This window comes from Neovison vison, chromosome X (assembly GCF_020171115.1).
Source record: "Neovison vison isolate M4711 chromosome X, ASM_NN_V1, whole genome shotgun sequence".
Taxonomy (NCBI): Eukaryota; Metazoa; Chordata; class Mammalia; order Carnivora; family Mustelidae; genus Neogale; species Neogale vison.
The window spans coordinates 100151452-100177491 of record NC_058105.1 but is presented as its reverse complement, the minus strand read 5'-3'; the positions used below and the strand labels follow the sequence as shown (position 1 = coordinate 100177491).

At 35.3% G+C, this 26040-nt stretch overlaps 1 protein-coding gene across 1 annotated transcript in view; it reads left to right on the top strand.

The window, feature by feature from the left end:
• Positions 1 to 26040, top strand: part of CFAP47 (cilia and flagella associated protein 47) — a 515984-nt gene that overhangs the window by 121774 nt on the left and 368170 nt on the right. The window contains exons 24-27 of the mRNA XM_044235156.1: positions 526 to 620; positions 6060 to 6219; positions 16152 to 16347; positions 25216 to 25425. Coding sequence (XP_044091091.1) covers positions 526 to 620; positions 6060 to 6219; positions 16152 to 16347; positions 25216 to 25425 — 661 coding nt within the window. The remainder of the gene's footprint in view (positions 1 to 525; positions 621 to 6059; positions 6220 to 16151; positions 16348 to 25215; positions 25426 to 26040) is intronic.

Genomic DNA, 26040 nt, shown 5'->3' with positions numbered 1-26040 from the left:
GACTTGAGTTTGGTAATGACATTTTAGATATAATAACAGAGGCAAGATCTGCGAAAGAAGGACTGAGAAACTGCAGTTCATTAAAATTAAAAATTTCTGCTCTCCAAAAGACACTGTCAAAAGACCAAAAAGGCAGACCCCTTACTGGGAGAAAATATTTGCAAAAGGCAGTTTCTTTTCATTTCTGTGCTTCTGCATTTGTCAGCTCTATTATAAAGATCTTTTTAACTATGTTTACTTTATTCTGAGCTCAATATTTAATGTATTTTATGCTCTTAATATCTCAAGAGTAATTTTTTTATTGTACTTGTAATTAGTTACCATTGAAATACAAAACTGGAATTTTATAGATGTGATAAGCCATGATATTTTATAAAAGTTTTAAAGTATGTCTTAGTTTTCTGTCTGGTTACATAAAAATAAAATGTAATTTTATTATTTCTTATTTTGTATTGAAAAGTATAGTAATAATTATAAGCTAATATCTCTTACTATTTTATCAGTATATTTACTTTCCTCTCGTAGTATTGCAAGCACCATTGAGATTATCCAACACTGATTTTATATTTGAAATGCCATTGCATATTTTGGATTCTAATAACAAGGTCACAAAAACTCAGGTATGTATAAAGAATTGATGCAGTTTACAACCTTTTTTTTTTATTATGGTTTTTAGTTTACTGAGTTGGTTATTCTGAAGCACATATTGTAGGAATACTTTGTTTTAGAGAACTTATACATATAATATTTCTCAGAAGTAATTATCAAAGTATACAAATACTCATTTTTATATATACATTTTTAATATATACATATATTTAATAGGATTATTCAAAATATTTTAAATAGAATTAAGTTACTAGTATCTTCTTATATAAATAGAAGCTATGATTAATTAATGTGGCGTATATTCCATTCAGGTAAGAAAATGTGGTGAAAGGTAATAATAAAAATTGGAAAGATCCAGGTATATAATAAGGTGACTTCTATAAAAATCTAGTCTTTTTTCTTACTAGATATCTCTGTCTCTCCTAATTATGAATCTACCTAGAAGAAAAAAAAATGCATAAAGGAAGCTCATGCATATATATTAGAAATTTGTATTTATAGTAACTCTTTATTATGTTATATATTGCCTTTCCTACAATTAATTCTGAACCTCTGTAGCTTTGAAGAAAAATTGCATGACAAAAATATTTAACATTGCATGTGTCAAATAATAGCAGAGTCCTATATGAAATTATAGTTAGAGAAGAATATAGGATCTCTTCTGAAATTAACATGTGACTGTTTCAAGTATAAAATATCAGTAAAACTTCTGACTCTAACATAACTTCAAGGATGCAGAAGACTTTGTATGTGGGGCTAGAAAGGAAGCTTTAGTGAGCTGAACTGGATTGAATCCAAAGGAAAAGCAGTCCCTTTATAAATATGAGAGTATTTTATATCATTGAAATTTTATTCATTTGGCATAATAAAAGACAATCTAGACAAGAGCCTTCTCTCTTGAGTGGCAAAAGAGTCACATTGGCCCCGCAGAGAAAGAAATGTGTCTATGATGCACTACTTGAATTTGCCATGGATATTTATATAGTCATAATAAAATATATAATACAGAGAAGTCTTAATATTTTATGGGGCAAAAAAATTTGATCATATATATTATGTGTGATAAGTACAATGTGTATGTGAAGATTAAGTTGACAGAAGGGTTGGGAATGGTAGAAGAAAGTGAAGTAAAATTCATTTTACCTAGTGGGTAATTAAAGGAGATTATCTAAAGTTGACAGAAGAACTAGCGTGAATAGTGAATAGCATGAATTCTTGTATTATAGAATATATTTTTCTGATGTGTCATGTGATGGAGATGATGGACCCTGATTAAGAGAAATGATGCTAGATTATCTAGGTGGTCCCAGTTGAATTACACGAGTGGTTAAAACCAGAGAAACTTTCCTGTGCTCAGAAGGAAATGTGATGACAGAAGAAGGGTAGAGAGATATGATGTTGTTGTATTTGAAGATAGTGGAAGGAATCCATCAGCCAATGAATGTGTTTGCCTTCTAGAAACTGGGAATAGCAAGGAAATAGTCTTTTCTGGAGCCCTCCAGAAACTATCATAGTTCCTTCTAACACTTTGATCCTAGTCCAGTGATGTGCCTTTTGAACTTATAACCTACAAGACTGTAATTTTATAAATTTGTGTTCATTTAAACTATTAAGTTTGTGGTAATTTAAGGCAGCAATAAAAAAAAAAAAACTAAAGTAGACCATATCAACATTGTATTTAGAATCAGGGTATAACTAGAGAAAATCCAACATTTAGCTAAAATTAGTTGCTTCAGGGAAGCAGATTTCTTGATGAGGAGTTGAGTGGGTCATCTGTTTTTTGTTTGCTTGTCTTTTTGGGACAACTGTTCTCTTTTTTTAAACAAGCATTTTGGAATTATTTGTGTAAGGTGTGTACATGTATCATTTTGATGAAGGTATTTAAAAACTAACAATACTATACGTACTAAACAATGTTTCCTTATAGATGACTGTATCAGTTTTGTTCTTGGGATAGGATTGGAAAGTGGATAGTATTTTTAGAGATCTAACATTTCCTCATTTCAGAATGAGTAAAATGACGCATTCAGATGACTAGTACATCTCCATCTTCTGTTTTAAAGGGTGTTTTTTTTTCTTTATAAGATGCAAATATTAGACTTAAATAGATGTTTATGTACTGAGAGACTTTGGGATAAAGTTGACTCATTTTAAAATCCTGAATATTTTAAATCAATCATACTTTAGAAAGAGATGAAGTACACTATTTTGTTGTGTTGCCAGTTGTATGGATAATTCTATACTTTTCAAATTTGAAGGGTAAAGTTAAAACAATACCTAGTTGAGGGTTTTTTGTTTTTTGTTTTTTGTTTTTTTAAAGATTTTATTTATTTATTTGAGAGAGAGAGAGACAGTGAGAGAGAGCATGAGCGAGGAGAAGGTCAGAGAGCGAAGCAGACTCCCCATGGAGCTGGGAGCCTGATGCGGGACTCGATCCCGGGACTCCGGGATCATGACCTGAGCCGAAGGCAGTCGTCCAACCAACTGAGCCACCCAGGCGTCCCGAGGGTTTTATTTTAATAGTATGTTGTACTGGAGAGACAAGTCTGCACACAAGTCCTGCATATAGCTCCCAGATTTACCAGAACATTACAAACATAGTGCAAAGAGTTTATGTATATTCTTTACATGACTTTCCTTATTATTAACACCTATACAGCATAAAATATTTTTCAGACTTAAGAAATTAACATTAGAACAAAATTATTAGTTAGACCCTAGATTGTATTTGTTTTTCACCTGTTTTTCAGTAATGTTCTTTTATTGTTTAGGGTTCAATTAAGGGTATCATGTTTCATTTAGTTTCCTCTGATATATGACCGGCTCTCAGTCTTGCTCATTTTTTAATGACTTTGTTATATTTTAAGAGTACTGTTTTGGTACTGTTTCAGAATGTTCTTTAATTTTCACTGTTCTGATTTTTTCCACCTGATTCAGCTTCATTCTTATTTTTCATGGGTTTTGGGGCAGAATGTAACAGACGTGAATTGTCTTTTTTGTCACATCATGTGAAGGGAGTACGTGATATCAGCATAACTTATCACTGGTGATATATGTCAGGAGAACAGAAAAAAAGTTGGATAAACTGCTTCTGTTTTTTCACACTCTGCATTTAATTTAATTAATTTATTTATAAAATATTTTATTTATTTATTTAACACAGAGAGAGATCACAGGTAGGCAGAGAGGCAGGCAGAGAGAGGGCGGGGAGCAGGCTTCTCTCTGAGCAGAAAGCCCGATACAGGGCTCAATCCTAGGACCCTGAGATCATGACCTGAGCCAAAGGCAGAGGCTTAACCCACTGAGTCACTCAGGTGCCCCCCACACACTGCATTTTAGAAGTGAGTTGTCAATTTCAACCCACACTCAAGGTGTTGGGGGTCAAGCTGTACCTTCTGGAGGGGGGGATTTATATATATTATTTGGAATTTGTCTGCAAGGAAAATTTATTTTATTAGTTATTTTATTACTTAATATGCCAGTGTCACCTCACAAATATTTATACATTCAGTTATAATCAATATTACATTATTTATTTTGTTATTAAATTTGTTCCAGCTCTGGCCATTTGGAATTCATTTAGATTGGTCTTTTGACATGCTTCCATCATTATGATTTTTTTAAAAGATATTTTCTTTATTTGTCGAGAGAGAGAGCACGCACACAAGCAAGGGGAGCAGCAGGCAGAGGGAGAAGCAGTCTCCCAGCTCAGCAAGGAGCTGGATATGGGACTAGATCTCAGGCCCCTGGAATCATGCCCTGAGCTGAAGGCAGACGTTTAACAGACTGAGCCACCCAGGCATTCTCCCATCATTATGATTTTTTGAGCATTCTCATACTTTCTGGTGCTAAAAAATGGTCCATGTTTATCTTTTATTTTATTTTTTTCTAGCTCTAGAATCAATATTTTCTCCAAGAAACCCCACTGCCATTTATGGAAGAATGGCATTTAGTAACCAAGATCTGTACACTAGGTGTGCTAACTGCTACTGGGATGTCACATATTCTAAGTCCTTTTTGCAAATAGAATCAGGAAATATTTGTATACTAACTTGTAAATATAAATATATCTATAATTTATCGATCATTCTATTGTTATCATCCATCTATTTAGCTAACTAGCTAAAGGTGAATTCAAACTGGTATTTCTGAATCTAATCTAATCTAACACAAAGTTTATTCCAGTCTTTCTTCCTTCCTCATTTTTAACTACTTTCTCTGACAATAAGAAATGTGGCTCTCTTATTCATAATGTATTTGCTTACTTTTTAACTGCAGTGTACTAGTAAGGAGGTTTCAGAATTTTTAACCTGTAGCTAGAATTGCTAACATATTTACCAACATATTTACCAACAGTGTTTATAAAGAGTATTTTTTTGTCTTTAACTTTATAGCTTCCATTCAAAACATAGGTTTTCTGTTACTTAAGCCATTCCTCCTCACCCCCACTAACTTTGGTGGTACTATTTCATACGTCTGTAATATAGTGTGTTGAATTCTACAATCCATCCTGGAATTCTCAAAATGTTGTTTGATTGTTTTTAATTTACATACATTCAAATCCATTCTTAGTAGTATACAGTTCTATGGGTTTTGAAAAATACATAGAATAATTTTGTCTACCACTTCAATACATTACAGAACAGTTTCATGACACTGCAAATTCTCAGTGTAACCCCTTTGTAGTAAGCTATTACTCCTTCCACCAATACTTGGCAACCACTGATTCGTTTTTTTCCATCCATGCAATTTTGCATTTCCAGATTGACAGGTAATTTAATTATACAAAATTTAGCCATTTGGGTCTGGCATCTTTCACTTCGCAAGATGTATTTAATATTCATTTATATTTTTGTTGAATTAATACTTCACTTACTTCATCACTGAATTTTAGCCCATTGTATGGAATGTTTATCCATTCATTATTTAAAGGAAATCTTGGGGTTTCTTCCTCCATTGTTTTGCAATGAACAAAGCTATTATAAACACTAACATACAGAATTTTTATGTGAACATCGGTTTTCACTTCACTTAAGTAAATACTTAGGAGTGGTAATACTGTGTCATATGGTAGTCATATGTTTAACATTATAAGAAACTACTGAACTGTCTTCCAAAGTGACTATACCATTTTACAGTCTCACAACCATGAATGAGGATTGCAGCTTCTCTCCATCCTTGCTAGCTAGCATAGCTATGTTGATGCTTTTATTTTACCCCACTGTCCTTTGTGTATTTTTCATAGTTGTTAATAGGCAATGAACACACTTGCATACCACTTTTTTGCCCAACATCACTTTTAAAACGATCTCTCCATGAATTCCACTTTTAATCATTTGATTTTGTACATAGGTTCTTCAAGTTGGCATGGTAAAAGAAGCTAAATTTTATATTGCATATTATAATTTTTATAAATGTCTTATTTAATTAGTTATTTTGTTTGTAAACAGGATCTTGTCTTACATAATACTTCAAAACAAGATGTGGAATGGACTTTGGATATTAGTGGCACTGGGAAACTTTTCAAAGATGGCATATTCAAGATTAGTGTGCTGAGTGGGATTCTGCACCCACATGAAGAATGTAATATTTCCGTAAGTTTCTGTCCAAGTAAGTACTTTTTTCCTGCATTTGTTATAGATATTTCAATTTGTCTCTCACATATTATTTAACTTTACCATGTACACAAAAGTTTAGGTTTTTTTTATTATGTGTTCTTAAAACAGTTCTAAGAAGTTTTGTACTAGAATTTTGTGGTCACCATCCCCCAAAATTACTCCCAGTGATCCTCACCTCTTGGTATTCACGCCCTTATAGAGTCCCCTCCCACGTCACATAAGACTGATATATTACCCTTGGGATATTCCAGATGTGGTGGTTTGTGACTTGCAGTGTAGGTAAGAAAAGGCATTGCCACATCTAGCTTGTACTCTTGGATTACTTGCTGTGGGGGAATCTGGTCAGCATGTCTATTTATCTATATGTCCACTTCTTTACTGGTTTTTTTTAATTAAACAACTTCATTGTACCTTTTTGTCATTGGTGTGACAAATTTTCTGTCATTACAAATCTGTTACAAAAATTCTTGGCCATTCTTGCACGTTTACTTTTCTAAATGAACTATACATTATTTTTTTTCCTGTTTCTAGAAAAAGGCATACAATTGAGTTTTTCCCTTCAATGAATACCATGTTTTTCTAGTGATGAAATTTTATTTTATATGCATTATTATTTGAATGATATTTTTAAGTTACTCTTTTTAATTAGCTATCTATCTATCTATCTATCTATATAAAAGAATGTATTTGTAGTTTATCTGGCTCTTGGCTCCTATACTGAACTTCTGTGGTTAAATCTGGAAGTTTTTCAAAGATTATTCTCTTTGTTTTCTAAGTAAATAGTTTTAAAATCTAAAATCATAGTAACTAATGAGTTTGTTTCTCTATTGACAATATCTCTTCCTCTGCCTTATTCTCCTTCTGAATCTGTTAATATATTGTTGTTATAGTACATTTATATTACAGTTGCATTACAGTTGTTTATTGTAATCTATCTGAACCTGTTACTACAATGACAGTTTGTTAAAACTTTTTCCATTCCAATAGGTTTTGCTTTGTGTATCTAAATGTTATAAAAAGTTTATGTCTTATATATCTTTTATAAATAAGTATATACATTTAAAATAATGTTCTTTTTTCTAAAAATGCTATTTGCTTGAATGCTGTTTATGTGACACATTGTCACTTTGTCTTTCTTTTGTCAGCCTTTGGTTGATACTTCATTTTATTTTCAGTCTGTGTCTTTTAAATTTAAGACCAGTATTAGAAAGCAAAAGACATATGACATATATGTTATATAAAAAATAAAAAATTATATTACAAAAAAAAAGAAAGTAAAGGACATTGTCTTTCTTTCTGAGCAAGACTGAAATGTGATTCTTAGGAGGGGGATTTAATTTATTCGTATTTTGTGTTACATATTCATTTTTAGGCAGTTTAATTTTACATTTCCTTTGTATTTTTATTATTTTTCATAACTTTTATGTCTGGATCTAATTTTTGTTTTATTTACCATACATCTTATTTCTCTTCTCTATGTTATCTTGAAACATTTGAAAGCAATGCCTCTTTGGATACATATTTTCCCATCAGTTCTATGATGGAACAATATCCGTGAACTTGCCCACCGACGAAATTATAGTATGGGTTTATTTCTTACTCAGGAAATTGTTGAAATACTTTGGAATTTTATTTCTGGTTTGTGTTTACACACTAGTTAGTGTTTATACACTACCTGTATCATTCCATTCCTCCCACTGCTTCATCAGTGGGCTGGAGTCTTCTCCATCTCTAAGGCATTGAGGTAACAGGACGCAAGGCAAGACTCGCAGATCAAAGCCGACAGATTGGATGGCAGTGCTAGGTTCTTCAGAACCAAACAGCTGAATGGAGAAAGGAGTCTTCGGGGAGTTGGAGTTGAGTTATAGGGGTTTTCTGAGTTGGGACCAGGGTAGCATCTCCTTGATGTTTTGGTCACCCTCATTTATTTTCTTCTAGTGCAGATAATTTTTACTTTTCCTGGCTCATATGGCACTGAATACAGCCCTCATAACTTTGCCTTAGTAGTTCTTTCCAATCAAGTATGCATCTATTTTCTCGTTTTCTCAGTTGTTTTTATTGTTCATTAAGATGGGGATACTACTGGAAGAGGAAGAAGAAGATGCCTTCTATTTTGCCCTAAATTCTTATATTTTAGATGAGATACTATAAAGAAAAAATTCACACTCAGAAGTGATTATTGTTGAAAGTGTCTTTTTAATCACAACTTTATTGAAATCTGATTCACAGATCATTACATACATTTTTTTTTAAGTGTACAGGGTACTAGTTTTTAGGGTAGTCACAGTTGGGCAACCGTCACCACAGCCTAGTTTTAAAAACATTTATTTTCATTGCCTGTGAGGGAAAGCCCATTCCCATTGGTAGTCAGGCCCTGTGTCCCATTCAAATACTGCTGACCACTATTTGCAGTCTCTAGGAATATGATTCACATTTCATATGAATAGAATCATACAATGTGTGTCCTCTCGTAATTGGCTTCCTTCACACTGCATAATTATTTCAAGGTTCATCCATGTTGTAGCACCAGTCAATACTTAATTCCTTTCTATTACCAGTAATTGTAAGGATATATCACATGTTCTCTGTGCATAGACATGCACTGTCTATTCAGTTGATGGACATTTGGATCATTTCTACTTTTTGACTCTTATGAATATAACAGCTGTGAATATTCATGTACAGTTCTGTGAGGCTACATGTTTTCCTTTAATTGGTTATATATCATAGAGTGGTATTGGTTCATAGGATAATTTGATGGGTATTATATCTTTTTAAATATTTTATTTATTTATTTTTGCGAGAGAGAGAGAGCGCATGAGTGGGATGGGGGCAGAGGAAGAGGCAAACTCCCCGCTGAGCAGAGTGTTTGATATAGGGCTCTATCCCAGCACCCTAAGATCATGACCTGAGCCGAAGGCAGACACTTAACTGACTGAGCCACCGAGGCGCCACTTGATGTTTAATATTTTAAGAAAGTGCCAAACTGTTTCACAAAGTAACTGTAACAATTTAAAATATTATCAGCAGTAAATGAGGGTTTCAGTTTCTCTACATCTTGCTAACTCTTCTTTTAATTTTTTAAATTCTAGCTATCCTAGCGAGTATGAAGTAGTAGGTTATCGTAGTTACTATTTGCATTTCCCTAATGACTAAAGATGTTGAGTACCTTTACATGTGCTTATTGTCAGTTTGTATGTCATCTTTGGAGAAAGGTCTGTTTGAATCATTTGTTGATTTTAAAATTTGGCTGTCTTTTTATTTTTGAGTTTTCATTGTTCTTCATGTAGTCTGAATAAAATTATTTTATTACATATGCAATTTGAAAAATAATCACTCTGAGATTTCTCTTTTCAACTAATGGAAATAGCTCAATTTTGATGAAGTCTAATTTATCCAGTTCTTCTTTTGTTACTTTGGCTTTTCAGAGTTATATTTATATATATATATATATATATTTTAGATTTTATTTATTTATTAAAGAGAGAGCATGAGCAGGGGGAGGGGTAGAGGGTGAGGGAAAAGTACATTCCCCGCTGAGCAGGGAGCCTGATGCGGGGTTTGATTCCAGGACCTTGAGATCATGACCTGTGCCAAAGTCAGATTTCTTAACAACTTAGCCACGCATGGACCCCTTCAGCACTATATCTATGAAAGCGTTACATAACCTGAGGTCATGGTGAATTATTCTGATGTTTCCTCCTAAAATCATGTAATTTTACCTCTTACATTTAAGTCTATAGCTTATTTTGAGTTATTTTTTTTAATGCAGTGTAAGGTAGGACTCCATCCTCATTCTTTTGCACGGGTATATTTACTTGTCCCAGCATCATTTATTGAAAAGAATATTGTTTCCTCATTGAATTGTCTTGGTACCCTTATTAAAAAATCAATTGGCCATAAACAGAAGTGTTCTTTTCTTTTACCATTGTCTTAGAGAATGTCTTGGGAAGTATTCATGTACATACATATTAATAGAAAGATATTTATATAACGATAGATATTAATTCTTCTCAAAATGTTTAGTAGACTTCACCAATGAGTACATTTGGGTTTTGGCTGTTATATGTGAGAAGTTTTTGGATTGCTGCTTCAGTTCACTGAAATTTTTACATGTTTAGATTAATTTTTTAAATTAAATTTTTAATTAAAATTTTAAAACTGAATTTTGGATGTTTTGGCCCTTATTTCTTCAAACAGTGTTTCACCCTCTGTATCTCTTCTCCATCCTAAGGGTTCTTATTTTGCATATATTAGTGTTCTTCATGATGCCCTATAGATTTCTGAGGCTCTGTTTATTTTTCATTCTTTTTTCTTTCTTTCTTGGAAAACAAACAAGTTTATTAACATGTGTATTTCATGTATACATGTAAGGTTCATGTATACATGGGAGATAACTCAGGTGAAAATGAAAGTCTCAGAGGTGGCTTAGAATTCAGGCTTAAATACCATCTTCAGTTAAAGATAAAGCCTTTTTTCTTTCTATTCCTTAGACTGAATAAATTCAACTGACATTTTTTCATGTTGGCTGAATCTTTGTTTAGCTAGTTCAAATCTGTTGAATCCCTCTAGTGAATTTTTCATTTTTCATTTCAGTCGTTGTATTTTTCAATTCTATAACATACACACACACACACACACACACACACACACATTTTTTAGGTATATTCATATGTATATATGTCCAATGCTTGAACTTTCTCAGGGGGTTTCTGTTGACAAATTTTTGTGTGTGTGTGTATGTTAATCATTTATTAACTTGGGATTTTTTTTCAGTTATATTGGTGAGATCTTAGCATTGTTCTTTGGGCTATCCTGTAGCCTAAATGTAGCATCTGCCATTTTCTTCTAGCAGGCATTAGAAACAGATTAAACTTTGCTTCTGTCCTTTTCTTTCCTTGTAATCTGTGATAAGCCTCTTATCCCAAGCCATGGTGGGGGGGTGGGGGGGCTTTATGTCTCATTCTGTTTTTTTTTCCTTTGGCTTATAGATGATGAAGTTCAAGAACCTAGGTGAGGTTTGGTGGGGTGAGGTCCAGAGCCAATGACCAAGAAAGAATTCTTGAGACATCTTTGGTGCAAAATGGTGGTTTATTAAAGCACAGGGACAGGACCCGTGGGCAGGAATAGCTGCTGCCCCGGGTTGTGAGGGATGGCAGGTTATGTACCTTGCAGTTGGGGAAGGTGAAGGGAAGGGAGGTTTCAACTGAGTTTTCATGTTAAAGAGGGCCTACAAGGTGCAGGGAGGAGGCCTTGTCCTTGTGGCTTGATCAATGTCGTCTTTAGGCCAGCCATTAACATCAAGATAGTTGGGAGATTCTTGGTGGGGTGTTATGATCCTGCTATCATTTACATTCCCTTCTACCTCAGCCTCCTCCAGTTTCGTTTATGATGGGGAGGGAGACATTAGGGCTTGAGGAACTGAGAGTTATTTGCCTCTGGAAATTTGTGCTATTGATAAGGTAACCTCCCTGTTTGTAGATCTCTAGGACATTTGTAGAGCAAGGGAGATTCCTGTCTTGCAGGATTGTGATCTCTGCAAGTTAACTATTTGTTTATCATTTATGGCAGTCAGGGGTGCCTGAGGAATGCTGCACATATTACGGAGGGGAGCGGGTGGAGAGGGGGTGCAAGGTGCCAGCTTTTGCTTTGTCTTCAGCCAGCGGTCTGCTCCCTCATCATAGATGCATCCTTTGCCATAAATATCACCTAAAGTAGGGTAGACCTACATTACTCCACATGGCTAGACCACTAAGTAAGGCTGCCTTACACTGTCAGAGTTTTAGTGAGGTGGTTTTTACTTTTCTGTAAGGTTTTATAGGCAAGATAAACACGACACCAGGCGAAGTGGGTGCAAGGCAAGATTTATTAAAGGCACTCTCTGGTGAAGTTTCAGGGCTCAGGAGAAGGGGAGCCAGCAAAGTCATGCCGGGAAGAGGTGGGCACCTTCCGGCGAGGTTCCTCGGCTCTGGAAAGGGGAGTGGTGGAAGGAGTTGGCGGGGGTCTTTTATCTGTTTCCTGCATAGGTATCGGGTTACCTATAGAGAGGTGACCTGGGCATTCATCCTTTTGGCGGGAGAGTCAAGGGTGAAGGAAAGGGGCGGGGAAAGGAGGCTGGAAGATTGTGGGACCTGGTGGTCATTTCCATTGTTCCTCCTGCACTCCCGGAGCCCACCAACCCAACGTTTTCACTTCCCCTTTCTGATCTCTTCCTTGGACTGCCACAAGGACAGTGGCTGGGGCTGTGATAGAATATGTGACCCATACTGAGCTCAAAGCAAATCTCCAATCCCATCTGAATCCAAACCACTGTTCTTGAATCTAATTTGGGTGGTTAGACTCTCACTTTCCTTGAATAAGATTGTTCTCAGTTCTCATGTAAACAGCCTCAAGGTTTCACAACCCAGGGGGCACATTCCCAACTTGAGAATCCATGCTGCATAAAGAAAATAGAATTTTTCTGGTAATGAGCTTCAGGAAGTGAGGGTATTAACAACCAACTTCTTTAAGCAGACTGAAGCAGAGGAACAGCAGGAAGATGCTTGGAAACACATCTTTTTCTCCTTTTTGAGGAACTCTATACTGGTATTTGTCTTTAATTTAAAGCATCTGCTTCAATATCTTTATAGTTCATATGCCATAACTAAAGAATCACACCAAATGCCATTTCCAGACTGTTTTTTCTATTTAAAAGGGTGTTACAGTAGCTTACCTGTCATTCTTCTTAATTATTCTTACTTAAAAAGCAACATCAGAATTTCAGTCTTTGGTATGCTGTTTGGGCCTATCCAGATTCCCATTACTGGCTTTTTCGATCTATCTCTCAGTTGTGGGTATTGGCTTCTGACAGGTTATATCTGTCCCTTTCTTCCCCTTGATGGAAGGAAGATGCTCCATGCACAGGTGTCCAGGAGGGTGAGCTTTACCAGCTCTACTACCTCAGCTGGCCCATCTACCTCTCCCTCAGCGGGGCCAACCTCTCTGGTGACTTCCCATCCCATAGCTGCCTGTGGGATCAGTCTGAATCTGGATTTTAGAACCACAACTTTTCATATCTTCTTGTCCTCCTCTGTTTTGCTTCTGCCTTTACCTACAGGTTCTTCCTGAGGGTATGCCCTCTGTAAATCACTCTGAGAATCTTTGGGATGGTACTGTTTTACATATCTAGAACAAATGTGGCAATTGAAAGAAAATACCAAGAACTAGCTACGTTATCAACAGAAAAGGCATGATAAGAACCTATTATGGCTTTTATGCTTTTTAGAGTTCATTCAGCTGTATATTTTCTCAGTAATATGCTATTAGCACTGTGTTGCCTTAGCTCAGTGTCCTGGTACATCTATTAGCATGACATCTTATTATTTTTTTTTTCAGTGTGGCATTTTTATAATCATTTTAGTTCTATGTGCAAGAAATAGTACATAGAGTACTGTGATTGATAGATTTGAAAAATGTTTCATCTTTTATTATCTGTTTAGAACTCTGAAAATATAATAGAAAAATCACATATACTCCTCATTCTGAAGCTTATTTTGTAAAAGTAATTAGGTTTCATTATGTATTTCTATGTATTTCTTCTCAGTTTCTATTATGTAGTCCTGAAAGAAATTATAGGAAAGCCAGTCTAGCCAAAGCCACCATGTGCATTTCTGTATAGAGCTTCTCTTTTATGTCTATATCAACATTTTTATCTAGATGAAATAAAATAGATAATCTAGGAGGAAATAAGTAGTATTTTCATTTGGCTTTTCCTTCAGTATGGAGCTAAGCCTAAGCAGTCAAGTCTATGAATTGCCCTCTTAGGATTTCAACCTTACTCTTAAGAAAAACATGTCTGTAACACATTTATGTAACTTACATCTCAGATGAGAGAGAAGACCCACCTGAGCTTAGAAAAATATGTTACTGAATCTCTAGTAGTCTTAGGTTACACAGGGAATGCCCTTCTCCATGACCCCAGAAACATTTACCGGGTGTGAAATGCAGAAATAAGCTCAAAATTGCCCATTCAAAATTCAGAATTCAGTGTGTCCTAATTAAAACCTTGCCTATCTTCAGAAGTAATGAACTTGACTTTCATTCCCCCCAAATAATTTTTACAATATCAGATTTATTAAATGAAACCATCATTTTGATGAAGTTTTAGAACATAGGTGAGGTTCGGTGGGGTGAGGTCCGGAGCCAATGACCAAGAAAGAATTCTTGAGACATCTTTGGTGCAAAATGGTGGTTCATTAAAGCACAGGGACAGGACTCCTGGCCAGGAAGAGCTGCGGCCCAGGGGTTGTGAGGGATGGCAGGTTATATACCATGGGGTTGGGGGAAGTAAGGAAAAGGGAGGTTTCAATAGAACTTTCATATGCTAAAGAGGACCTACAAAGATACTGGATACCAGAGGCCTTTCCATTGCCAAGGTTATTTTGCCCTCTAGCAAGGTATTAACATTAAGATGGGTGGGAGATTCCTAAAGAATGTCACATATGTCCCACCCAGGAGTGGGGGTGGGGAGGAGGTTGCAAGGTGTCAGCCTTTTGCTTTGTCCTCAGCCAGCCTTCTGTTCCCTCACCAATTTCTCTCTGCATTTAGAGGTTTGGGTTTTTTTGTTTGTTTGTTTGATTTACAGTGTTTTTAAACTCAAAAATTCTACTATAATTCATTTTCTCAGCTCAGGATATGGATATAGTCTCTGGTGTTTTCACATAGTTTTTCTAGTGCTCATCTGTCATTATTAGTAGGAAGTCATTAATTCACTTCCTTCTCCAGCCACCTCTCCTCACACTGTATGAACAAGTAAGACTGATTGGACCAAGTGAAGGCAGCCAGCACAGAGAAATCTAGTGGGTATGATTAGTTCGCTGATTCCATTGTTTTTGTGTATGGTTCACAATGTGTTACCATTGAACATGCATCATAGAGAACTCATCATATGCTCTCGTGATACTGGTGGTGGCCCTGATCTGTGCCAGTGTCCTGTGTTTGAATTCTAAGATTACCTTGAGTTTATATTCACCAGATCACATTTTCCTCTCTAGGAGACATTGTTTGGCATTTGAGTCTAAGAGGGCATTGGTAGCTTGCTGGGATGGGACCTGTTTGGGACTAGCCTGCACCCCCACATGATGAGCCCTTTTCTCCAATACAGATTACATTTCCTCATAGTGAGTTGCCACATGGGAATTTCCTGTCTTTTTTTTTCTTTTCTTTTTTTTTTTTTAAGATTTTATTTATTTATTTGACAGACAGAGATCACAAGTAGGCAGAGAGACAGGCAGAGAGAGAGCAAGGGAAGCAGGCTCCCTGCTGAGCAGAGAGCCTGATGCAGAGCTCCATCCTAGAATCCTGGGATCATGACCTGAGCTGGAGGCAGAGGCTTTAACCCACTGAGCCACCCAGGCGCCCGTTCCTGTCTTTCTCTACCAGGTGATATTAGCCAGCTGGTCAACACTGGTAGCTTTCCATAAACTTAAAAATCTGGGAGGAACCACATTCCTTTCGTCTGGGCACACCCATTTCTCAGTACTAGTCCCCTGAGATCCTTGTGGCAACTATCTGACCTCATGTTCACACTGCATATGATAAAGGGATGGGCCACTCCTGTTAAGGCACGGAAAACAATAAAAAAAAAAAGAAGTCCTGTTCCACTGTTTCTTCCAGGTATAGATATTTTCCAATAATAATGAAAATTTGCTTTAAGGATACCTGCTCTATTTATAGGCATAGTGCACTTTAGAATATTTTTGATTCAGTGACATTTTGTTTTATGTTTTAAGTTCTGTGGCAGGATAATTCCAGTTTCTGGGTAATCTATCTTCCACTGAGCTGTAACTTCTTAGCACATTTTAATATTTAATAAGGTTTAAACTAAGTATATGTTTTTTGGTATGTGAAAAAATCTAAGATATTTTTAAAATTGTTTTTTGTTAGATCATCCTAGTAAATACACAGCTGATATTCCCATTCATCTAAATGATAATCCAGTTTGCTATCGAATGTTATGTTTGGTCGGAGAGGTGAAATCACCCATGTTGTTGTTTGACCCTCCATTCATATTTTTCACTCCTGTTCCTCTGGGTGTAACAACTGTGATGGATATCAACATTTTACCTCAAAACTATTTCAGGTAAATGCTTAATGTGAATTTACCACATTTTCATTATGTGCTTTTCTGTTTGTTTCTTTGTAATGTGAGTTTTTAGCAATGACTTGTTTCTATAGTTGGAATGAACTATTAGAATATTTAACTGTGCATTTAACTTAAAAATTCTTAAACCCCACTTAATTATTTCACAATTAGTCATTTTATTTTCTTGTAAAAAATTTTGATACATCTCTCTTTGTGGTACAAAAAGCAAGCTTCCTATTTCTGTGTGACAAGCTACCACAAACTTAGTGCCAGAAAACATCAGTTTGTTCTCTCATCGTTTCTTTGGGTCAGGAGTCTAGGTTCGTTTAGCTGCATCCACTGCTTATGGTCTCAGTAAGCAAAAGTCAAGGTGCAGACTATAGCAACTGTCTGATCTGAGGCTCAGTCCTCCTGCAGTCTATCTGGTTGTTGGCAAGACTAATACATTTAGTTGTAGAACTAAGGTATCATTTTTTTGCTCGCTGTTGGCTGAGACCACTCTCGGCTCTTAGAGGCCACCCTCAAATCCTAACCATGTCATTCCTCCACCCACCATGGGACTTTACTCATTGAAAGCCAGAAGCGTACCATCTGTCTGACTTATCTGACCTCCAGCCCTTCTTTTAAGATCTTACCTAATTAGGTCTAATCCACCCATGATAATCTCCCTTTTGCTTTACTTGAATTCATTTAATTTGGGATATTAATTACATATGGAAAGTCCCTTTACCATGGCTGTATAACACAGCTGATTCACCAAAGTAGTATCATATTTACACATTCTGCCACCCAAGGGGTGAGAATTATGCAGAGTTTGTATGTACACTAAGCTCTTGGGAACAATCTCAGAGTTCTGCCTATCACATGTACATAGTATAGCAGAATACAGTCTGTTTTCATTTTTAAAAAAATTTATCAACAGCCCAAACCCTAATAGCATATTGCCCTAGATACATTATGTACCCTTGCATTACAAAACAAGTAAATTATGTGTGTGTTTAATTAATTAATTAGGCAATTAATTAATTGCTGGCATCTGAGGAATATGGGAGGTCTCCAAAGGGTTCAAATCAGACTAGACCAAATCAGTACCTACTTATAAGCAGAAACCAAACCAGAGTAGGAGTGGTGTGGTTTAATAATCTGCGAAATGTAGGCTTATTCTTAAAACCTGAGGCATCTTCTTCAAGGTAGGAAAACAATCTCAAATTCCTGGATTAATCCAGTGACAATGGAGGAGGCTAAAATAGTTCACGTGAGTAAATCCTTCCACCTTTCAGAAGAAGCAAGCAAATCTTTTCTAGATCAGTGGTTCTTAAATGTTGGTGTATATCAGCATCACCTGAGACGCTTTATAAAACAAACATTGTTGCTTCCATCCCCAGAATTTATGATTCAGGAAGCCTGGAAAGGTATGTAATAATTTGTATTTCTAGGAAGTTTCCAGATGATGCTTACACTGCTGATGCATGGACCGCACTTTGTGAACCTCTCTTCTAAATGAAGCTGTCCTCAGTTTTGGCTCATATTTCAGTTTCCACAATTGCTGTCAACCACACATGAGTGCAGTATCAAGTATTGCAAAACTTATAAGGAGGAAAGATACCACCATTTAGAGTTACATTTAGAGCACAAACAACCATCTTGAAATTTATTTATTTAGTTTTTAAAGATTTTATTTATTTGACAGACAGATCACAGGTAGGCAGAGAGGCAGGCAGAGTAAGAGGAGGAAGCAGGCTCCCTGCTGAGCAGCAGAGAGCCCGATGTGGGGCTTGATCCCAGGACCCTGAGATCATGACCTGAGCCCAAGGCAGAGGCTTTAAACCACTGAGACACCCAGGTGCCCCCCATCTTGAAATTTAGACTCCTAAGTCATTCAGATATTGGAATTATCAGACACAGAATATGAATAATTTTGTAAAATAAGATAACATTATAAAAATTAGTAATTAACATGGAAGTATATAACATAGACTTGGAAATGAACCAAATATAACTTGCAGGAATTTTTTTTTTTGCATTAAATAGGGTGTCTTTTTTTTTTTTTAGCGTAACAGTATTCATTATTTTTACATCACACCCAGTGCTCCATGCAATCCGTGCCCTCTATAATACCCACCACCTGGTTCCCCCAACCTCCCACCCTCCACCCCTTCAAAACCCTCAGATTGTTTTTCAGAGTCCATAGTCTCTCAACTTGCAGGAATTTTTAAACAAAGTATGTAGAGTAAATTTTTAAGGACATCCACACAACGTAAGATTGTATATAACTATACAAACACTATAGAAACCAACAGAATCATGGTTAATTTTGTAAGAGAGAAAAAGAGATGCATACTTTAAAAAGCAAGAAAAAACTGAAACAAAAATGATGACAAAAACTCTTAAGCAGTTGAGTAAGACCATTAAATGTAAATAAGTTACTCCGACTAGTTAAAAGATAGAGAATGTTAGAGTAAGTAAGAAAAAAAAATACAACTATCTGTTAAAAGAAGTATATGTGAAGCATAAGGAAAAGAAAGAGTGAAGTAAAGCAGGGTTTCTCAACTTCAGAACTGTTGACATTTTGGGAAAGATGCTTTTTTTTCACTGGAGGCTAATTTGTACATAGTAGGATGTTTAGCAGCTTCCCTGGTCTTTAACTAACAGCATCCTCCCCCAGTTATGACAGAAAAAAAATTGTCTCCACACATTGCTACATGTCCCCTGGGATGCAGAACCACTCCCAGTTGAGAACCACCAAACCGAAATGTTAGGAGCAGTTACAGCAGAATAAACATAAGAAACCTGGATAACAGTGTTAATTTTACATGCCATAACCTTATTTAAGAGGTAAAATGTATTTTTAATATTAAAAATACATTAATTATATAAGGTACAGCTTTTATATCAGAAACTATCAGAATTCTAAAATTATATGCACAACTAAAATATATAAACCCCAAATTAAAATAATACAGGGAAATTGACTAGTCCTTCATCACTATAGGATGTTTCAACACATATCTCAATTATTGATGAGTCCAAAGGACAAAAATACATGTATTGATAAAGAAAACTTGGAAATGGTGTTTTAAAAGTCTCATTCATTTAATACTAATATTATTAAAAATACTAAAAGTCGTATTAAAAATAGTGCTATAAATTACCACACCCTGTAGTTACAGAGTAGACATTTTTCTCAACCATCTAGGAGGTATTTACAAAAATTGAGAGTGTATCATTCTATAGTTCTAAATTAACAATTAAAAAAAAAGATGATTTATTTTGTTGAGAGCATGAGCAGGATGGGGGGTAAGCAGAGGGAGATGGAGAGAGAATCCCAAGCAGACTCCCCACTGAGCATGGAACCTGACTCAGGGCTCAGTCCCACAATCCTGAGATCATGACCTGGGCTGAAACCAGGAGTTGGATGCTTAATCAAATGTGTCACCCAGGTGCCCCTCAAATGTAACACATTTTTTAAAAAATTGACATCATTTATATATACTATGTTTTCTGATAATAATTATAATTTTAAAATCATTAAAATATTAACAGATCTGCCATACATTTGGAACTTTAAAAAAACTCATTTTGTTTTTTTAATTTAATTTTAGAGAGAGAGAGGGAAAGAGCACATGCACACACACATGAGTTGGGGAGGGGCAGAGGGAGAATCTCAAGCAGACTCATGAGTGCAGAGTCTGACAGAGGGGCTCAATCTCATGACCCTGTGATTATAACCTGAGCCAAAATTAGGAGTCGGACACTATAGAATATACTATAGGGAATCAAAGAAGATATCGTACTGAATTCTGCAAATAAATAATAATTGAAGTACCATACATCAAAACATGATAACATTCCCTGATACAAATAGTGTTTGAGTATTAAATTTGAGAACTTAACTTGAAACACATAGTAACTTCTGTTGTTTTCTTTAGACAATTAGGCCTGCATCTGTGTTGAGTTAATTCCATCTGTTATATTAAATTCCAGTGGTTAAGCAATAAATGAATAAATACACTTACAGAATGCAGGAAAAATGGTATTTAGATGATGTGTAGTCTTAAATGCTGATAGTAGATAAAAAATGATTAGAAGTTTCAAGTGTTCAACTTAATAATAATAGATTAAACTTAAGGGATGTAGAATGTAGATAAAATGAAAAAGTAAAAATTAAAGAATAGAAAACAAGTTTATAGAAGATTGGCTCACTGAACTCAAAAGTTGGTTCTTTGAAAAACTAATATAGTGGGTACTGATACAGTGATACTGATAAGAAACAAAAAGACAGAAGATACAACTAAATGGTATTAAGAATAATGGGGCATATTATATATCCAGTGGAGACAAATGAGATAATGAAAATACTATGAGTAAATTTATTCCAGCATATTTGAAAACTTAAATGAAATGGGATGTTTGTAGAAAAAACGTAATTTTTTTTTTTAAGATTTTATTTATTTATTTGTCAGACAGAGATCACAGGTAGGCAGAGAGGCAGGCAGAGAGAGAGAAGGAAGCAGGCTCCCTGCTGAGCAGAGAGCCCGATGCCGGGGCTCCATCCCAGGACCCTGGGATCATGACCTGAGCCAAAGGCAGAGGCTTTAACCCACTGAGCCACCCAGGCACCCCTGTAGAAAAAATATAATTTAGTAAAACCATACTGGTAATACATAGAAAGTTGAAAGACTTTGAATCAATATTTAAAATCTTCTTAGAAGGAAAATAACCATCTTCTGATATTTTTATGGGCAAGTTTTACTAAACTTGCAAGAAACTGGTTTCTCAAACCTTGTAGAAATTCTAGACAAGAGAGAAAGATATGATGTACTCTAATTTATTTTATGAAGTCAAAATATTATTATAAAATCAGATAATTACAGTATGAGAAAGATAAATTATGGGCCAATCTCTTTTATGACTATAGATACAATAATCCTTAGTGAATTAAACTATATATACTTATTAATATAATGTATATTACATACATAATACAAATCTCTTAATAAATCATGACATCCCAGTGCTATAAGATTTGTCTAATGTTAGAAAACCCAAAATACCTTTGTATTTCATCTCCCACATTTACAAATTAAAGAGAATAATGACATGATCACTTCCATAGTTGCAGATGAAAAGCATTTGGTAAAATTCCAAAACCATTTATGATAAAACTCTTAATACCAGGAATAAAGGAGATATCCCTTAAATTGTTAAAATTTTCTATCGTGTATCTAGAAGAGACATTACCTTGGCTACTGGAACATAAATTAATTCCATTTAAATAAAAAAGAAAAGGCAAGGATGCCTATTATCACTGCCTCTCTAATACATTTTCCTGAAAAACATAGTCTGTGCATGAAGTTAAGAGAAATAAAATATGTAAGGATTAGAAGATTTTATATATAGGAAATTAAAAGAATCCAAAGGTAAAATTTTAAAGCTATGAAGGTCATTCATCAAAATAGACACATATAGGTTCACTATTTAAAATACATAGCCCTGGGGCACCTGGGTGGCTCAGTGGGTTGAGCCTCTGCCTTCGGCTCTGTTGTGATCTCAGGATCCTGGGATCGAGCCCCACATCGGGCTCTCTGCTCAGCGGGGAGCCTGCTTCCCCCTCTCTTTCTGCCTGCCTCTCTGACTACTTGTGATCTCTGTCTGTCAAATAGATAAATGGAATCTTTAAAAAAATAAAAATAAGAATAAAAACAAAATACATAGCCCTGGGGTGCCTGGGTGGCTCAGTTGGTTAAGCCTCTGACTCTTGATCTCAGCTCACGTCTTGAATTTTCAGGGTCGTGAGATCGAGCCTCACATTGGGCTCTGCACTCAACATCGAGTCTGCTTGGCACTCTCTCTCCCTCTCCCTCTGCCACTCCCCCCACTCTCCTGCTCTCCCCTGCCCCCCCTCAAAAAAATAAATAAATCTTTGAAAAAAAAGAAAAAGAATAGCCAAGCCATTCTTGATGAAGAATAAGATAAGAAGGGCTTACCTCACCAAATATCAAGATTAAACCAATATAGTAGTGGTGTGCCAATAGATAAAAATGATCAAAGGAATAGAATAAAGAGACTTGCAGGAAGCCTATATATGAATAGGTAGTGAATATTTGATAAAAATGGTATTGACAGGGGCGCCTGGGTGGCTCAGTGGGTTAAGCCGCTGCCTTCGGCTCAGGTCGTGATCTCAGGGTCCTGGGATCGAGCCCCGCATCGGGCTCTGCTCAGCAGGGAGCCTGCTTCCTCCTCTCTCTCTGCCTGCTTCTCTGCTTACTTGTGATCTCTGTATGTCAAATAAATAAATAAAATATTTTTTTAAAAAGTGGTATTGACAATCTGTGGAGAAAATGGGTTACTATCCAGTAAAGGGTGCTGAAACAATTGATTATCTGTGTGGACTATTTCAAACTGGATTTCTGTTTCACATAATACACAAAGATCCATTACAAATAGATTGATGTCTTAAATGTGAAAGGAAGAAATTTAAAAAATATTTTGGGAAACAATTTCAACATCTGTGGGTGGAGAAGAATTTCTTAAATAGGACTTGAAATCATGCTAAGAATAAAATAAATGACTGATAAAAATTAGTTAGAAACATATCAAATCACTCAAAAGAAATGTTGACAAAAACTCCCTGATAAGTACTTTACAGAAGAGGATTCATAAATGGGTAATGAACATCTGAAAGCATATAACTGACTTTTCTGTAGATATAGAAATGAAAATTAGGGACAAAAATAAGATAAACATTTTGCCTGTCATAGGTAGATAAACATTAAGAAGTCAGGTCCTAGTCACAATGTCAATGAGTTAGGACCACACTGGATAATAATACGCAAAGTGTAAGATCTTCATATTTCACAGCCCAGTAATTCCACTTCACAGGATATGCAAGAAAAACACATGCATGCATGTACTGTATGTTTGAAATTATTTCATAGTAGCATTATTCAGAACAGCAAAACCTGGGAACTGCACAAATGTCCTGTGACCGGTGTAAGGATTATAGTTTGTGATATATGTGTACATGAATCTAGCTATAGCTGTGAAATGGATGAACCTCAGCTCATGAGACAACTCAGAGCTCTTAGAAAAACTATTGAGGTAAAAATTTTTTTGAAACTCAAGAAAGACTATGTGTATTGATATCCTTTATATAAAACAACAAAAAAGGAAAGCCAAGGTTATTTTATTTTATTAATTAGCGAAACTAATTTTTATTTAGAAATATAAACCTATCTATAAAGATGTAGATATATAGAGTGGCTAGTTGACATGCTAAAGTGATACAAAATGTGAGGGTTTATGCACCAGTGTAAATTGCTTGTAAAAGCATTATTTTCATCAACTTCTAGATCTTGTAGCTACCTCAGAGCTTCTTCATTCAGTCTCTTATTTTACAGTTAAATATTCTGAGGTCCAGTGAAAAAAGTTCCAAGTGTGATGTGATGGTTGAAAATAAATGGATATCATTCAACTTGTGGAGCCCAAAGCAGCCTCTAGTTTCTAACATTTGGCCTGCAAGATATGATGTGTGCTTACATACACTTTAGAGCTTGCTCTGAATGCAATTTGGTGACAGGAGTATAGTTTCTCAACATTAACTGGACACCTTTGGGTTTCCCAGTTCTTTCAAGACCTTATCTTATAAGCAGATACTAGTCTTTGTACTTAAACAGAAAATAGAAGTGGCTTGAATTATATTGTGCTAAAAAGTTTTCTTTTTTTAAATCAAGAAACATTGTCTAATAAGTGGATTAATGTTTTACTCTTTCAACTTTTGAATGAATGTATAAAGATATCAGTTTTAAAATGATGTCAAGTCAAAAGTTGGATTTTGAAAAATACGGTATAATGAAAGGAACATGTAAGAGGGACTGCAGACATGATATGACCCAGTCTTCTCATTGTATGCACAATAAGATCAACAGCATTAATAACTTACCAAGTGACACGTAGCTTACTAACAACAAAATTGGACACAAACCTGATTTATAAATTACATTTTTAATTTTTTATGCAACGAACTGTATCAGTTTAAGTAATTGGAATTGAGATCTGTCTTTACTTTTTTTAGTTAATTTGCTGAATGATCTTCATTGTAATTAACATAGTAGGGAACTATGATTCCCATTTGATAACACTTCTTATTTGTTATAGGGGCCTACACATATAATAAAATTTTAAAAGTAATATGAGCACCTGAGTGGCTCAGTGGGTTAAAAGTAATATAGCTAAATATTTACTGACAACTAAAAGTTATCAAGTGTTAGATTTAAAGGTTAATTCTGCATACTGTGGTATTAGATATCATGAACACTTTAGATTGGTTAAATAAATTATAGGTATATAATGAAATATGTGAAGATTAAGCGGAATTTTTTAGTTGTAATGATTAGAAACTATTCATGACATGTATAGAAGTGCTTAATAGTATCCACATTAAAATTTTTTCTGTGTGTATATGCATCTCTGAGTATTATATTTAGTCTATATGCATTAAAGCTTTAGCTATCAAATTGGTAAGTTTTGGTAAATTTTTTAAAGGATATATTCAAGGACAATACTATTTATATCATGGCTATTGATAAAAACATGTATTTAATCAGGTGTTTTAATCCTCTTTTTTAATTCATAGGGGTCAGAAGGAAGTTTGGATCATCTATGTGGTCACATTAATATATTATCGATCTTACTTATATTGTGACCAGAAAATAAGAGATGACGCAAAAATATCTTTAATAATTAGGCATATTATTGCAAATATTTCTTGCTTAATTTTTCCAATGATTCAAAAACCAGAGGAAGACACATTTAAATCCAGTTACTTGCATGTATTTTGAGGTTTTTTTTTTAAATTTCAAACAGAGATTCAACGTTACGTGTCCAGATTCCCACAGCACGACTTTTTGATGGCGACGAGGTTCATCCTCTTTCTGTGACGTTGCCAAAAGGAAGAGTCATCACAGGGTCTCCCAGTGGAATGAATGCAGCACTCACCTGCCACCTCAGCTTCAGATCATCTAAACCTGTGTCGTTTTTCACTGATATTCTTTTCTATGATAACAGAAATAACTGGTAAGATATTCTTTTGTATCTGACAGTGAAGAATGATAAGTTTATGTTTTACACTATTGTGAAATATTGAAAGGGGTGACATCTGAAATAATGACTTTGGACATGACATTCTACATTAAAGTTCCAAATGTAGCATTGCTCCCGTGAGAAACAGCTTGACAGTGGTTAGCAGCATATCCTGCAGCTAGGCTGTATGGGTTTGAATCCTGGCTCTCTTAACTGTGGTGAAGTTATCTTATCTTCTGAGAGCCTCTCCATTTTCTCCTCCGTAAAATGGGGGTAATAACAGAACCTATCTCCTCTGTAATTATGGGAAATTCCCCAAGTGAGTAATCATTGAATAACTGGACAGGAACCGGAACCAAGGAAATGTAAAATAAATATTAAATGAAAATGAGAAATATCAGTATAACGAGTTTCCGAACAATGCAATTTTGTTGCATGTTGCTTTAGCAGACTCGGGGAAATTCAAATATACCCTGGTAAAAACATGTTTCTGGATTTCTTACCTTGTAGGATCAGAAATTCCACTTTTAGTTACACCCTGAGATGATTTGAATCCCCAGGTTGTAAGAGGCTAATGGGTCAAGCAATATAATTTGTTAAAAACGTTTG